The 16,981-nt window shown below is 35.0% G+C and overlaps 1 protein-coding gene across 1 annotated transcript in view; it reads left to right on the top strand.

The window, feature by feature from the left end:
* The window catches only part of TMEFF2 (transmembrane protein with EGF-like and two follistatin-like domains 2), a 280,288-nt gene that overhangs the window by 219,957 nt on the left and 43,350 nt on the right, over positions 1-16,981 (top strand). The window contains exons 6-7 of the mRNA XM_010860853.1: positions 2,829-2,977; positions 3,894-3,953. Of these exons, the coding sequence (XP_010859155.1) occupies positions 2,829-2,977; positions 3,894-3,953 (209 nt within the window). The remainder of the gene's footprint in view (positions 1-2,828; positions 2,978-3,893; positions 3,954-16,981) is intronic.

Genomic DNA, 16,981 nt, shown 5'->3' with positions numbered 1-16,981 from the left:
GCCATTTCAGCAATCAACGAAGCTTCTTCCACTTATTCAAAGAAAGAAAAATATTCTCCATAGATTTCAAATTTCCAATTGATGCTGAAATTCATGAGCAAATTGATTATACTCATGCATTTATTTAACATAGGCAAGGCTCAAAGAGGACAGAGGAAGGAGGGGATGTATTATATAATGACACTGTGCAGTAGAGAAAAGATGAGTGTAACCCATGCTTGCCTGAAGCTTATGGCAAAACTCTTACCTTACTTTCACCTAAAAGAGTCTAGGTCCTCCTTTTGAGATGAGAATAGAAATGCCAAATGTCTGAACTTTTTTTCTTAGGCATTTCCTGAAAGGCTTTATTTGAGGCAGCAAGAGTGAGGAATTTCCAAAGGGGAAACAAACCTTGAAAGGATATCCCTGAATGAGCAATGCTGGAAAAGGAAAGGGAAGAAGGTATCGGCAGCAAAAAGTCTATGGGACTAATATCAGATCAGTCAAAGGGAAAAAAGAAATAGCCCACTGGAAAACAGTGTTATTGTTAGACTTTCCAAATAATTGTTTAATTTATTTGTACTATGGTTTAGTTGAGTTCTTCACTGAAATGTTGAATCTGGCCAGTTCAATTCAACCAAATTTTATCTTTCCATCTCTATTCTCATTTGCTATTTTGTTATGATATCAAATGGATTTCTGAATTGCCAGTCTTTTTTTTTTCCTGGCAAGATTATATGTGATGTACATCCCTGAATTTCTTTGTATTCAACTTGGAGAAACCTGAAAATCCCTTGATATAATACCTAATTTGTTCTAGATGTTCATAGGTTCTCACATACCTTCTTTTCTGTTCTGCTGCTGCTAACAGATAATTATTTCAGTGTCTTTCAAGGGGATGGTCTCTAGAGTCCAACACAACAATAGTCAAAACCTCAACTCTCCTCAACATAAATGAAGCTATCTTTTAAAAAATACAAAAATCTGTCCCCTTTCCTCTTTATTGAGAACAAGCCTGAGCTACAGTCACTTCTCCCAATTCTTTATCACAAGGACCAAAAGCTCTTTGAACATGTAGCAGCTCCTGATCTCAGATTTTTCAGATGCCAAGAATCTGCCAAAGAAGCAATATTGTGATCCCAGTAGCTGTCATCATGTAGCACCATCACAGCCAAGGTAGGAACACCGCTCTCAATGACTTAAGCATTAGAGATGGTTGCCATCTCTCTTATTTGTACCTAAGTGAACTATTAAAAATAACCAAGTGTTCCTAGAATAATTCTCTTATTAAAAAAAATAAAATAAATGGATTAGCACATTATCTGCCAACATTTTTAACCAAGATCTAGGTAATTCTGATACAGATGGTTTCAAGACTACACTCTGAGAGACACTAGTGTGTAGACAAACCCTCTCTCACTCAGTCAACAAACCAATCAAGCAGTGATTGGCAGGAAATGAGTCTGATGCCAGGCTGATTAACTAAGAATACAGAACCCTAGGCTTCCCCCTGCCCCAGATTTAAAGAGGCCCAGAAACCTGACTATAAACGACTATGTTTAAAAGTTTTCCAGGAAACTAATACACAGCCTGTGGTGGGCAGAAAGGATTGTATTTTAGTTTAACACATCTGTGGGGGGTCCTTGTTCCACAGTTTACTATCTCTCTGACCTTATGTAATATCATTGGTCTGTAAAATGGCTGTTGCAAAGATTAAAGAAAGCAATGCGTGTTCAGAACCCAGCATGTTGTCAGCTGCTTGTTTTTGTTATCCTTACATCCTATGCTCAGCTCCAAGTAAAATATACAGAAGTAAAATGTGTGATTCATCACTTCAAGAATCTTATCATCTGTTTAGAAAAGTAATAGAAATATTAATAAAAATTTTAAACAGGAGTTTATATTCTAAGGCAGTAACATATTTGCACATATAAACACAATATTCTGAGTGAAAAAGTAGATTGTAAAATACGGTGAGTTACAAGGACATAGGAAAAATCCTAAGAAGCTTGCTTTAAAATATCTAATTCTCTTAAGTAAACTAATTTTCATTAATTCACCAAATTTTTATTTCTATTAAGAAATCTATTAAAATCATGAGTGATAATCAACTTATTTAAAACAGAAAACAGAGAGAGTAGTATGTATTTGGGAAAGAGTTTAATGGCACAGGCTACAAGGGGCCCGTGAAACCCCTAAAATATTATGCACAATTGTTTACATGAGTACAGTGCTTCTGAGGAGAGGTCTATACCTTTTATTTGATTCTCAAAGGGTTTGATGATCTCCTCCAAATACTAAAGAACACTGACCATTCCTGTTTAGCACATTTTATGTGTATCTGCATATACGCTGAAGAAATTTAACTCCTGATTGCATTCCAAATAATCTCCATGTGTACATTCTCTGAAATGTCCTCTGAGTCATTTTCCTCAAGCTTTCACCATTCAAATACCCTGAGAAAAGAAGTAACACAGTAGATTTCATTTAAGGAAATTGTAAAGCAGAATTTCATGGCTACTTCAGCCTATTCAAATTCTGCAGGCATCAGCAGGGAAGTTTATGTACATATTTTAAAAGTTCCAGTGGCAGAGATTAACTGATGATTATTTTCTGAGTTTCCCCTTTTTTATTTTTTATCCATTGCTCAGTCTTTTGAATTATTTTAGATTAGTTCTATGTTTCTTTTCATCTCAGGGAGAAGAGTGAAGGAACTTCCCCTGGAAGGATACAATTCAATTTTGCCAACTTGCATTTTGCCAACCTAGCAATTCTTCCTCTTTGTGTTTTATTTATAATGTGGTAACAACACCATTGATGTTGCACATTTTATTTCTCTCTCCCTTTAGGTGTGTGTGCAACATTGACTGTTCTCAAACCAACTTCAATCCCCTGTGTGCTTCTGATGGGAAATCTTATGATAATGCATGTCAAATCAAAGAAGCGTCATGTCAGAAACAGGAGAAAATTGAAGTCATGTCATTGGGTCGATGTCAAGGTAATACTCACACCAAAATTCATTTTAAAGAATATCTTTAGTCTTTGCATGGGCTTCCCTTGTGGCTCAGCTGGTAAAGAATCTGCCTGCAATGCGGGAGACCTGGGTTCGATCCCTGGGTTGGGAAGATCCCCTGGAGAAGGGAAAGGCTACCCATTCCATTATTCTAGCCTAGAGAGTTCCCTGGACTGTATAGTCCATGGGGTCACAAAGAGTCAGACATACTGAGCGACTTTCACTTCACTCAGTCTTTACATAGTAATGAAAAGTGGAGATAATCCTTTATTAGGCAGGGACTTCATTTTTGAAACACAAGTTTGGTTTACAATGGACAGTAAATTTTACTGTAGAAATTGTGGTGATTATAGGGCCTATTGGCAACGGTCCATACTTTTTTTCTGTATAATGGCACTGCGTCTTCACAATGCCATCAACACTGAGTCCAATATTCAAAAAATTGTAGGTACACTCCTTGAACAGGGTAAAAAGAAAGTTAAACTCATTTTTAGCAAAGCATATAAAGATTTATTGTATAACATTGAAATCAAAGCAAATCACACCATTGTTATATATTGAGCCAATAGAAATATTTCAAGTACATTTTTATAATTGGGATGTCCCAGAATGTTCTATTTTGTTTCTTGTTCAGAAACAAATATTTTCTTGGGTTTTGATTTGTTATTCTTTTGCCCAACTTATCTCAGTTATAGTTTGAAACTTCTCCTCCCCCTAAGCATTAGAAAGCCTATATCTTTCTATTTGTCAGTCTTAAACAGAAATTGATATTTTAAATCTGTTTTGTGTAAAGATTACTTAGAAATATATTTGAAAACTCCTTAATTGTAGTGAAAATACTGTTAGACAGATATCTGGGTAACAAGTTAATCAATCTTTATTGTTAATTTTTTTAACACAGATAACACAACTACAACTACTAAATCTGAAGATGGGCATTATGCAAGAACAGATTTTGCAGGTACATAATATTTTCCACTTCAAAATATGAGCACTGCTATTAAAGAATTCTAAGGCATCATTGTTTACCATTGGTCCTAAGTTGATCTTGTAAGACTCCTGACATGGGCTAGTCTTCTCTTGCTTAGTTCAAATTTTCAATAGATAAGATTGAATTTTTGTGGAAGCAAATAAGATACTTTTTTTTGCAGTTAAAGCAATTGTCAAAAATGTCAGTAAGACATAATTAACTTGTTTTGACAGTGCAAATGGTACAAATGACAAAACATTTATCAAATTAATGGGCATCAATGGAAATTAATGCAATTTTTGGTGGTATATTGTAATTAATGCAAATGTTCTAGTTTGAATTTTTATAAAAGTCAACAATAAAGGAGTCTTCTAGTCTCTAAAAAAGCTGGAAAGAAAGGACATCTATAAATAGCAATACAGGCTGTCTTTACTCTGATGCAAAGTTTAGAAGGTATGGTTAACTTATTTCAAAAATAATAAAATAATTTACTTAGAAACTAAAATGCAAAATTATACATTTATAATTTTATAGAGTAAAATTATACTCTGACACATGCAAAATTATAAAGCATTTTATGCAGAAATGTAAATCTTATTTAGCAATTATAGAATATTATTCTGAGGAATATTTTTGCCTAATATAGTTTGCTTGAGTGAGAAATAATTTATGGGTATTCAAATGTGATTTTTAACAGATTCTTAAATTTCATAGAAATTTAGGATAAAAATATAATAAAATTATTGATGTTGATAATGATATATAGTTTTTTTAAAACAGTTTTTCATTTAGTTATTAAATATCTATAACTAGATTTATGGCTAATATCCAATGGAAAAAATGCTTAAGAAATATGGACTATTATTCACTCTTTTTGAAACTGTATTTCCTTTAGCACTATTTCTGCCAGTATATTTATACACGTAATAAATCTTGATGAAATTTTTAAAAATTAGATGTTTTACTTATAGATACTTCAAACATCTCAGAATTTGGAAATAATAATTCTTTTTAAAAATTTTCCATTTTTACCTTAATTTTCAACATGTAAATAAATATTTTTGTGTGCTAGTAGTCCAGAATTATCATGAACAATGATCCATGGAAAAAGACATTAGTTCTACATAGATACTATATAGCAATTTCCAAAATGTCCAGGAGACCTATTGATACACGTTCCTTGAAAAGAGGAGTCCCTGGTCAGTAGTTTGAGAAGATCCCAGATAAACAAATGATTTTTTTTTTTAACCTAGAACTCCTCATAGCTTTTACATGCAGTATAAAACTTTTAAGAAATATGCATCTTTTATTTATTTAATGCTTTTTATGTCTTGTGCAGAATTTCTCACATATATAAAATACACACAAATATAGGCCATATAGTAAAATGAACACAAAGGTACTCATCACTCAAACTGAGTAACATCAATCCATGGCTGACCTAACCCCATCCCCACAACCCATCTTTCTCCACTTTCAAAATATGTGGAAATCATTCTAGAAATTACATCATTTTATTCATAAATACTTTAGCTTACATCTCTAAAAGATCAACCCTTTTTAAATAAAATTATGTTATTATCACACACAACACAATTATGAATAATTCCTAATAGCACATAGCTTTTATCAAACTTGTTGATGAATAACACATTTTTTTGTGGCATAGGTTTCATTACTAGTGTCACTAAGAATGTACTTTGGAATATGCTGATGTACAGGAAAATACTGAAAGTAATGAAAGATAATAATGGAAAATTGAAGTCTGAAGCTAATAGCATGCTTTACATTTTAAATGATGTCAAATTTAAATTCTATATTTTATTATAAATAATAACTATATATTGGCATTTTAAATCACCACCTGACATATTTAATTTTACTGTAGCCTAAAATATTTGGAGGTTTTATAAGAATCTCATTTTTATACAAGGAGTAACTTACTAAATGCACTTAAGATATTTTTATACCTGTTTTGCAAATTAATTCATTTAGAAAAAAATCATCAAAAATGTTACATTTTGTGAATATCTTTTCCATTGAACTCATAGGAAAATCAAACCTCTTCCTGAGAATTTTGTCCCTGAAACAAAGAACAGTTCAAGTTGATTAGCATCAATGTGCAAATATATTTGCATGTATAAATTTGTATCAGTAAATGGAAGGGAGTATGCAATTCTGTCAGTATTATGCATACTGCATATTAATGGTTTGTCCATTGTCAGTTTGGGAAGCTGAATTTTTATTCCAAAAAATATTTTATATTTGAGCTTGGTTTCAAACAGATCATCTCTGGTCTTCAATGTCAGTGCTTTTAGTTGACATATCTATGTCTTTATTCAACATAAGAATGTGTTTTTAAATACATGCAAATGAAAACTACCTAGACACTAAATGTTGTCTGAGATGTTCTAATTTGACATCAGGTTTATCTAGTAAATCCCAAAGAAAAACTTTTGAGATAAAAAGTAAAGTTTAAAAATAACATTTGTGGAAATCCAGATTTAAGACAGGAACAAAGATAATGTCAATGGAAGCTTGCAATTTCTAATTAAACATTGATTGCACACTTTAAAATTCCCCTGGATTTAATTTAGATGTTTATCTTCATCAATGATCTTATTAAAATGTAATATATACACTTTTTAGGCTTTATTTAAATAATAGTTATGCTGTGTGTGCTTAGTCCCTCAATTGTGTCCGACTCTTTGTGACCCCGTGGACTGTAGCCTGCCAGGCTCCTTTGTCCAAAAAGTAGTCATTTCCCTCAGCCTTTCTAGGACTTCTTTTGTGGCTCAGCTGGTAAAGAATCAGCCTGCAATGTGGGAGACCTGGGTTAGGTCCCTGGGTTGGGAAGATCCCCTGGAGAAAGGAAAGGCTACCCACTCCAGTATTCTGGCCTGGAGAATTCCATGGACTCTTGGACAGTATAGTCCATGGGGTCGCAAAGAGTGGGACACAACTGAGAGACTTTCACTTTCACTTTTCAGCATTTCCATGCTTCCCATAATATTTGCATTTTCCTGAATTTGGGGACTCAACTTTTAGAAAAAGTAAAAGGGCACCAAATGGAGACTCAGTATTTTATTGTCCTCTTAATTTGTTTCACAAGCTCAAAACTCCCCAAGGAGGGAAAACAGGAACTGGGTGATTCCTTTTCCTAGAAGTTTGCTAGTGCTCACAGCTAATTTAATGTCAGTCACTTCCCCTGTTAGACAAACATTCATGTGCTCTCACAACACAGAGAGGTACAGATCTTTAATGCATTCTCCTTTTTCTCCTTACCTGTCTTCAATATTATAGTTTAAAACTTTGAGCTACCCGCCTCTAACATTCTTCCCTTTGAGCCTACCTTGCGGCTGTTAATATAAGAACACATATATCTGATTACAAAAATGGAAATATACTTTAAAGAAAGCCTAAATCTAAAAATAAATATGCTGTATTTCATTTTTATTTAACCTTAAAAAGAGAAACTCCAGTAAGGACTAGTAGGGGCTCATTTATGAAAAAATTAATGCAAACCACAAGAACCATGCCCCCAGCAAGATTAGAGCCTGACTGAGCTTATGCAGAGCTGTGAATTCCCAGACCCTTCCAGGCACAAAACTGAAATGGACACTAAGAAACCAAAAAATTTGCCACATCATCCCTGCCAGCAGTACCTGTTAATTGTGTCTGACTTGGGTCTCTATTTTGCCCTCTCTTCTTTAATGAGACACAAGGCATTAGTGAGTCCTGAATCAAGAGCTTTGGGTCTCTTTGTTTCAAGGCAGACAGGATCCCTGTCTGATGAGCTAAACAAGCCACTTAATGCTATTCTCCCTTCATCAGTCTAAGATGGGCTTAGATTTAGGTCTTCCTGTTCACTAGCAGAAAGGTTCGGAGAATACAATTTTATAAAACCACAAAGCTGGGGCTTTCAGGGATTTCCATTGTTTCAAAATGCTAATATTAAACTTTCCTTCTGGAAGTTTTTAAATAGCAAATGTTTTACATCTCTTGAAATCTGCAACATTGTCTTTATAGATGTGTGTGTGTGTGTGTGTGTTGCCCTCATGTTTTGTAATGAAAAAAGAAATGAAGTGCAACTATTTTGTTTTTCTTTATCTGATATGTGTATTTTCTGATTGGGTTGCTTTTCTGTCTGAAAGTCTGGTCATGCTTCATAAAAAAGACTATATATTTTTTTCTGGTAAAACTATGCTTAATTTTATAAGTTATTAACTCCAGAACTCTTGCCTGGAAAATCCCATGGACAGAGGAGCCTGGTAGGCTGCAGTCCATGGGGTTGCGAAGCGGTGGACACGACTGAGCGATTTCACTTTCACTTTTCACTTTCATGTATTGGAGAAGGAAATGGCGACCCACTCCAGTGTTCTTGCCTGGAGAATCCCAGGGGCAGCAGAGCCTGATGGGCTGCCGTCTATGGGGTCACACAGAGTCGGACACGACTGAAGCGACTTAGCAGCAGCAGCAGCAGATGTAAAAAAAAACAAGCAAAACAATCATGAAGTTAAACTAGTCTTTCTTCTATCATCTGGAAAATAAAATATATTTTTAATGCCATTCTGTACTGATTTCCAAAAATATTTGCAGCAACTTACAATTGAAATATAGTCAATGAAATTTTTTAAAGAGAAATTGAAAACATAAAAGCTGAACTTTTGAGGAAAATAAATATATCAGCAACGTAGACTATTACAGTTACTGCATTTAGCACACTAAGCATTCTTACAATCAATATGAAAAGAGAAATTATTATTGAATCAATTCATTCAACAAATATTTGGTTATTATATGCATTCTGCTGTCCTGGGCTTTACAAAGGTAAACGTGTCAATGGAAATCTCTGCTAAAATGAAGCTTAGGTCTTTCACTGTCTGATGAAAATAATCAGTTCAGAGGCCAAAGTTTCTTTGGAACTAAATTCTAAGGAAATATTTAGTGTAGATCTTATAAGGCATCACTGGAAAATATAGAATGGATAAGATCTTCAAATTTTTATAAAATATGCCAAGAGGCTCTTTATATGGCTGGGGATTTTAAAATCAATTTTTGGTAACATTCTAGAGCATAGCATTAAAATATATATAACTCAATGATAGGGTTCCTATAGCAGACTAAAGTAATTAGTTAGATTCATGTATATTTTCAAATTGAAAAATAAATAACCCAGAGTACTGAGGAAAATAGCTCCAAGAGAAAGCACACGCAGTCTGTCTTTCTCATGTAGCTACAGGTTCAACAGGATAACAGAACAGTCAGAAAGCTTGAGTAAAGATAAAGGATATGTTAGATTACAGCCTGTATATGGGGAAGAGAAATCGCCCTGTTTTTATTAGTTGTTAATGAGGAAAATAAGTCCTGAGTCATTCCCACTCTAGGGAGGGAGCCAGGCTCTTCTTAGCTCTGAGTCTAGTTATGGAGTCCATGTGTCTACTTGATCTACATTACACTGGTTGTTCACTATTTCTTATAAAATTTAGGCAGGATTAATTTTTAGGAAATGTTCTTTTTTCCTTATCTTTAAGCAATAATTTAGATATTAAGCTCGGGTCTGAAATGTGGAAGAAAATAACCAGAACTACACATTTAAACCAAATTTTATCCATCCTATTATTATTCCATAAACCCATTTTTCTACACTAAGAGGAAACTGACATCTTGAAAGGGTATCTAGATAGCCTAAGTGAATTGTCATAATAACTTGTTCTCAGTAGAAGCCATTGCAATTTACAAAGGCTTTTCACATATATTGTCTCCTTCTGTCTTGACAACTGAAATGTGAGGGAGATATTATATTCATTTGACAGGTGAGAAATGGAGGTTCAGGAAGATTAAGTAAAAAGACTATGTGATAGAGCTAAGGCTCAAAGCATCTTTGCTAATTTCAGATTCCAGCAAAATGTGAATGGTGAGGGATCAGGAGAGAAGAATCACTACCTAACATTCTTAGAGGCTTTGGAACTGACACTACACCTTAAAGGTTAACCCATTTTGAATCTAGATTCAAAACTGTTTCACCATGATATCCCCATTGCTGTGAGATGGCCCAGAGTTACTCTTCTCTTTGAACTTATGTCTATATATTATAAGCACTATATTGTTTGGTCTTAAAATTCTCCTGTTCTTTTTCCTATTTATCTACATACACAGGAGAAGCCAAAGGGAATAGGATTTGTTACCAAGTAATGTGCATTAATAGAAAATGTGTGTGTGTGACACTTTGTAGTTTTACAAAGATCCATCCACATTATCTTATTTGCTTTAACATCAGTTCAATAGAATAGTGTTACAAATATTTAGGGGAAATAAAATCGCGGCTCAAAGACAGTAAATGGTTGACCTGGAGCTGGATGCAGTATTTTGATGTGTTGACCAGCCACCCATGCAAAAAAGGCACTTGCTTGATTTATTTACTATTTCCCTCAATTGTCCTTCTACTATATATATATATAAACATGACTGCCAAGTGACTCCATATCATATTTTTAATACTAATTAATTCAGTCATGCGGCAAAAATCTGCATTTAAAATGGAAACTTTTTCTATTTGCTTGTGAACACAAGGAACACTTCACCAGAAAGCACGTTATGTCTAGGCCAATAATTTGATCTGTAGGAAATAAATAAATAAATAGCAGCAAATACAGACAGCAGCTTGTAGCACAAATATTGGTATCAACAGGGAAATAAATAAAAATGTTTGCCTGGGCTATTACAGTGCCACCAGACTAGCCTAAAATATTTAAGTTCAGGAAATGAATTAAGATGTCAAGATTTTCTCAAGATTTCTGAGGGAAAGTGTCTCAATTTGAGTATTTTCCCCTCTGGGATTTAGTTTAGAGTGCTGCAAAATTCATAAAGCTTTCTATGAACTCTAACTCACAATTTTTCCTGCTCTCTTGAACTTCCGTGCTTTCATTGTTTTCCCCATAAAATCATGTAGCCAGTCATCTGTAATATGATGTTATGTTCATGGTTATAGATAAACACAGAAATAGTATTTGCAATACAGATGAAGGTTTTCTACTGAAGAGTTGCCTTGGGCCTTGCTAGACACACTGGAAAACTTTGTGTTTATGCCCCAGTTCATAAAAGCATCCTGAATCATTTATGTGCACTTTTTTTTTTTCCTATTTGAAACACTTTTTTTCTAAAACAAATTGTTCACCATGAGGTGTTACTCATCAACTTTTCCTTCCTATGAAGGTGTGACAGCCAGTTTAGTGGTTAAAGCCATCACAAATCAGACAGGGCTGCGTTGAAACACTGGCCGTGTTATTATTGCTTATTTAAGCTTGAATCAGTTAGTTAACCATTCTGAGCCTCAGTTTCTTTATCTGTTCAATAATAAGCCTATTTCCTCAGAGCTGAAGTTTGAGTTGAGATGAAATGTAAGTATATATGTGTCAATGTTACTCTCCCAATTCATCCCATCCTTCCCTTCCCCATCTCCTGTGTCCATATGTCCGTTCTCTATGTCTGCATATTTATTCTTGTCTGGAAATAGGTTCATCTGTACCATTTTTCTAGGTTCCATATATATGTGTTAATACACTATATTTGTTTTTCTCGTCTGACTTATTTCACTTTATATGACAGACTATGTCCATTCACATCACTACAAATGCCCCAGCTTCATTCCTTTTTATGGCAGAGCAATGTTGTATTTTGTATATGTACCACATCGTATTTATCCATTTATCTGCCTATGGACACTATCATGTGTAAAATAATTGGCTAGTGGAAAGCCATATAGCACAGGAAGCTCAGCTCAGTGTTCTGTGATGACCTAGAGGGGTGGGGTTGGCGGAAGTGGGAGGCTCAAAAGGGAAGGATATATATATATATATATATACATATAGATGATTCACTTTGTTGTACAGCAGAAACTATCGCACCATTGTAAAGCAATTATACTAAAAAAAAAAAGATGTTACATAAGGCATCAGCAAGCAGCAAGTAAGCTAGCTATTGCTGTTAGTTTCCTTTTGGTCTGACAATTTAAAAGAATTTATTTTATGGGAAATGTAACACATTGTGTGGGATATGGTTTGTTCACATATGGGTTCAGAGTTTCTATACATATACTGTCATTTATAAGATCAAAAAAGTACAAAAGTTTTATTTTTTCCTACCCAAGTCATATAACAACTTATTGCAAGATCCTTTGGCTTATTTTTTAATTCACCTATAAAGAAGTACTTATTAAGCCCCTGCCATCTCTAAGTCTTTGACATATTAGTATGTCAAATTTATTACATGGTCATTTTTTCAGTTTTCCTCTAGTCAACACAATGTTATGTATGGTATATTTTGATCATTTAAAAAATGTGATCACCAGATTATTACACTATGTGATCCAAATAGGAATTTAGTAAGAGGAAATAACATTTGACAGGACTACAAGATCACGGTATCACTTTTTTTTTCTAGTTGAGCTTTAAAATTAGTCATTTATACCCCAGAGTATACAGAAATTTTTTCCACTTGTGCAGAATATTTAGGGAAAGTGTCAAAGTCAGAATAAACAGTTTTAACAAAAACTGACTATCGAGGAAAAACAAGTCTTCTTGGCCTAGGAGGCAAAGAGGAAAAGCTGTTTGAGTTCAAACATCTAGATATCACTGGTGAAAGTGAGATAATTCTCCACTATGGTTTACCTTTTTACCTCAAATATGACATTTCTCTTCCTAAGGAGCAGTAGTTTAAGTATGGGTAGAATATGTGAAACTGAAATAAGAGCAGGATATCTTCAAATTCTCTGTATAATTTCAAGACACATAGTTCTCCATAAAACTAGCATCTAGAATTCAAGCAGTTTCAAAGAGCCCAAAATATCTACAGCACTTTAATTTACTTCTTTTGTTAATGAGTCTGACATGCCCCAAATATATGAACCCACATTATCAAGAACATTAAAAATTCAATTCTCACATCTTGACAATTTGAGACTGTGTACAAACATAATCAACTAAAAATATTTTAAAATATCTCAAAAACTAAAATCTCTCAGAGAAAATGCATTTCTAAACCCTGTTACTCGTTTCATGGGTTGTAGCTTATTCCCTATAGTTGATCATTTGTAAGACGCTCAGACTTTTAGTTTGAACTCAAATGGAACCAAGAGAAATCTAACTTATGAGCTAAACTCTAGGCATAAAGTGCATTAAGATCATAATAAGGCTTGAGGAATGTAACCTGAAAATAGTAAGGAGGACCTAAGAGGAAAGCATACCATCCCCATCTCTGAGTCCTGAAAGCTGAAGGGACTTGGTACTTTCAGGGAAAGCTAGTGCTTCAGTATGCAAGAAGAGAGATGAGAATTTGAGTGACACATCTGACGATAGAGGATATTTTGCCAGTTATGGAGCACAGTTCCAGGTGAGCTTTGGGAAGTGGCTAGAGTTGGGAGACAGAGACAGGTTTAGTTAAGGGCAGAGAACCAACAAGCGCAGCACATCACATAGTGGAGAGGATGAATGGTAGAGACAGGCAACTGGGAGAGTGAAAGTGAAAGTGTTAGTCTCTCAGTCGTGTCCCACTCTTTGGGACCCCATGCACTGTAGCCCACCAGGCTCCTCTGTCCATGGGATTCTCCAGACAGGAATACTAGAGTAGGTAGCCATTTTCTTCTCCAGGGAATCTTCCTGACCCAGGGATGGAACCTGTGTCTCCTGCATTGCAGCCAGATTCTTTACCATCTGAGCCATGGAGCAGGGGGAAGACTATTGGGATAGGATAACACAAGAATTGGATATTTACTGAATTCATGACAAATCTCTTAGACTTGTGGACTCAGAGATCTACATTTTCAACACTCTAAAAGTAAGCTGTTACCTCCCCGGTAAACCAAGATTCAATGTCAGTGTATAGATTTGCAATAAGATAGAATTGTCTAGAGCCCTTGGTTCCTTAGCCAGTGCATTCTGTTCTTAGAGTTGAATTCTCCAAGAAGCCCAGTTATAATGAGGCCATTTAGTGAATCTGAACAGAGCATATTTTCTTTAGATGTTTAAGGAATCAAGCTAAGACAGCCTGATACAAAAGGGTATACAATAGAGATATTCTTGTCCTCAAATTTATATAGATAATAAGTGTTTTTAGCCAGGATTTCCTCTTCCATGGTTAGCACTTAAGAGTAATGCTATCGGCCTATGTAACTCTCCTTTGTTGAGTTTCCATTTCTGGGTGTTCTTGTCCAATCTTCCTATATTTCTAGATATAGTAAAGTTTAGACATGCTCTCCCAAAAGCCAACTCATGATTTTAAGACTTTCTAGTGCTCTGGAAAAGCACAGGGCAATCCCTTCTTCCTACTTCTGAGTTCCTCTGGGATTTTCCCCCAAGAAATTACAATATTTGTATATATATCAATATTAACCATATTGGGTTGATAAGTCCTTCTACATTTTGAAAGTCGCAAAAGTTTTTATGCAAAGTTATCTTTCAAAGCCTTTCCTTAACATATAATTCAAAGAGGTCTGACCATTAACTAACAAAAATGAGTAAATCTTAGGAAGCAAGTTTAATATTTTGGGTGTATCCTAAAATAATTCTTAGGATTTATGCCAATAAATTTCCTTTATAGTGACATTGTTAATGTTTCATTTCAATACAAACAGAACAAGTTTATTTATTATTCAAAACAGAATGAGATGGAGGATTTTGTGGGGAACTGTGAATGAATCATCAATGTTTGGTAGTGTTAGATAATATTCCTGTAACATATGAAAGTGTACTTGCTCAGTCACATCTGACTCTTTGCAACTCTATGGACTGACTGTAGCCCACTAGGCTCTTCTGTCCGTGGAATTTTCCAGGCAGGAATACTGGAGTGGATTGCCATTTCCTATAACATATATTCAAGGCCAAATTAAAAAAAAAATTGACTGCTTTTAGGTGGTGCTAGTGGTAAAGAACCCCCCTGCCGATTGATACAGGAGAAAGGAGACACAGTTTCCATCCCTGGGGCAGGGAGATTCCCTGGACGAGGGCATGGCAATCCACTGCAGTATTCTTGCCTGGAGAATCGCATGGACAGAAGAGCTGGCTGGCTACAGTCCATGGGACCGCAAAGAATCGGACATGACTAAAGCGACTTAGCATGCATGCACTGCTTTTATCTTTCACATTTTCTAAGACTCAAATCTGTGTGTTCCAGCCATACATCAGAAAACCTCTTCCCGAGAGCATTTCATTTAATAATAGAAATAAATGTCTGTTTAACTAAAAAAATTTTTTGAATAAAATTTAAAAAATCGTTCAGAAAATGAAGCCTATAAACAAGCTCCACTTGTTCTCCAGAAATTAAGTATTCCAGAAAGATCATGTTATTAGTCTACAGAGTTTAAATCAACAGGCAATTAGTGTTTTGTCAGGCAGTACACATCCAAATTCACTTCTGCAGATTGACTGTTCATGTACTGTCACAATTATTCTACAAACCTTGCACCACTGGGTTTTTTTCCTATTTATTTTTCCATTATTTACAGAGCCCCAGGGAGGTTGAAGGTCTCTGGTTGTTTGAAATGATCTCTGAGCAATCTTACTCCTGTCTCCAAACCCAGCCCCTCACCCTTCCCCACAGTTGGCACATATGCCTTTGTTTCTGATTTTTTAATGAAATGTAGTGATGGAAGCATGAGGAGGAACCAACAGGCAGGCCAGGGAAACTTATCTGTAAAGTCATTTAAATAAAGTGTCCACACTGTCTTCTATATGCAAAATAATTAATAGTAGGCAGAGCACCCATCAACAGTGATAGACAACCATTACCTCTCACTTATCTAAGCATATTGTTGAGAGTCTATTCTAAAATTCAAGCTGACTGCTTTCTGCAATTTAATATGCTTCTTAGCTGTTCACATTAGCCATGAATTGGTATATGCTTAGGAAATACAGCTAATTGTAATGTTATCCTAAGAAAACCACTGTCATCTTCATTATAATCATGATTATTATCATCATCATATCAGGAAAATAATATACTGGAATAGGATCACTTAGCTCTTTCCAAAATCAAGTAGAAATTTTATGTGTATTGTCTACTGTTTTAAATTCTCTACAAGGCTATTCTCCAATCATATAGGTAGCCATATTTATTTCTTAATTTAATTTTAATTTCATAGCAAATAACTTACAAAGAGCATTTGGTAGGAGAAAGAGCCTGGAATAGGAATGCAAAAATTTCAACTTAATGTCAACTTTATTCTAACCTACCTCATGGAAACTTAAACAGGTATTTAGCCTCTAAGAATCTTAAGTTTTCCCATCAGTAAAATTTGAAAGTAAAATTATATTATAATGAAGTCTTTCAGGATTTAGGATTCTATAATCAAATATACAACTATAGTTCAAAAAGCATGATCTTGAAGGAAAGGCATTGACCATTACCTTGTGCCAGTGATTCTCAACTGGGGCAACATTTAATAACGTCTAGAATTGATTGTCTGGGGATGAGGAGGTAGACGTACATCTAGAAGGTGGAGGCCAGGGTTGCTGCCAAACTAAACCTCTTACAATGTAGAGGATAGGTCCCCACAACAAGGAATTATCTAGCCAAAAGTGCCAATAGTGTCAAGGTTTGGAAACCCTGCTTAATGGCATTAGAAAAGCCTTTGTGTGGATCACAATAAACTGTGGAAAATTCTGAAAGAGATGGACATACCAGACCACCTGACCTGACTCTTGAGAAACCTATATGCAGGTCGGGAAGCAACAGTTACAACTGGACATGGAACAACAGACTGGTTCCATAGGAAAAGGAGTACGTCAAGGCTGTATATTGTCACCCTGCTTATTTAACTTCTATGCAGAATAGATCATGAGAAACGGCGGGCTGGAAGAAGCACAAGCTGGAATCAAGATTGCCAGGAGAAATATCAATAACCTCAGATATGCAGATGACACCACCATTATGGCAGAAAGTGAAGAGGAACTCAAAAGCCTCTTGATGAGAGTGAAAAAGTTGGCTTAAAGCTCAACATTCAGAAAACGAAGATCATGGCATTT

Source organism: Bison bison, unplaced genomic scaffold, assembly GCF_000754665.1.
Source record: "Bison bison bison isolate TAMUID 2011002044 unplaced genomic scaffold, Bison_UMD1.0 scf7180017864471, whole genome shotgun sequence".
Classification (NCBI taxonomy): Eukaryota; Metazoa; Chordata; class Mammalia; order Artiodactyla; family Bovidae; genus Bison; species Bison bison.
This window is presented reverse-complemented; position numbering and strand designations above follow the sequence as displayed.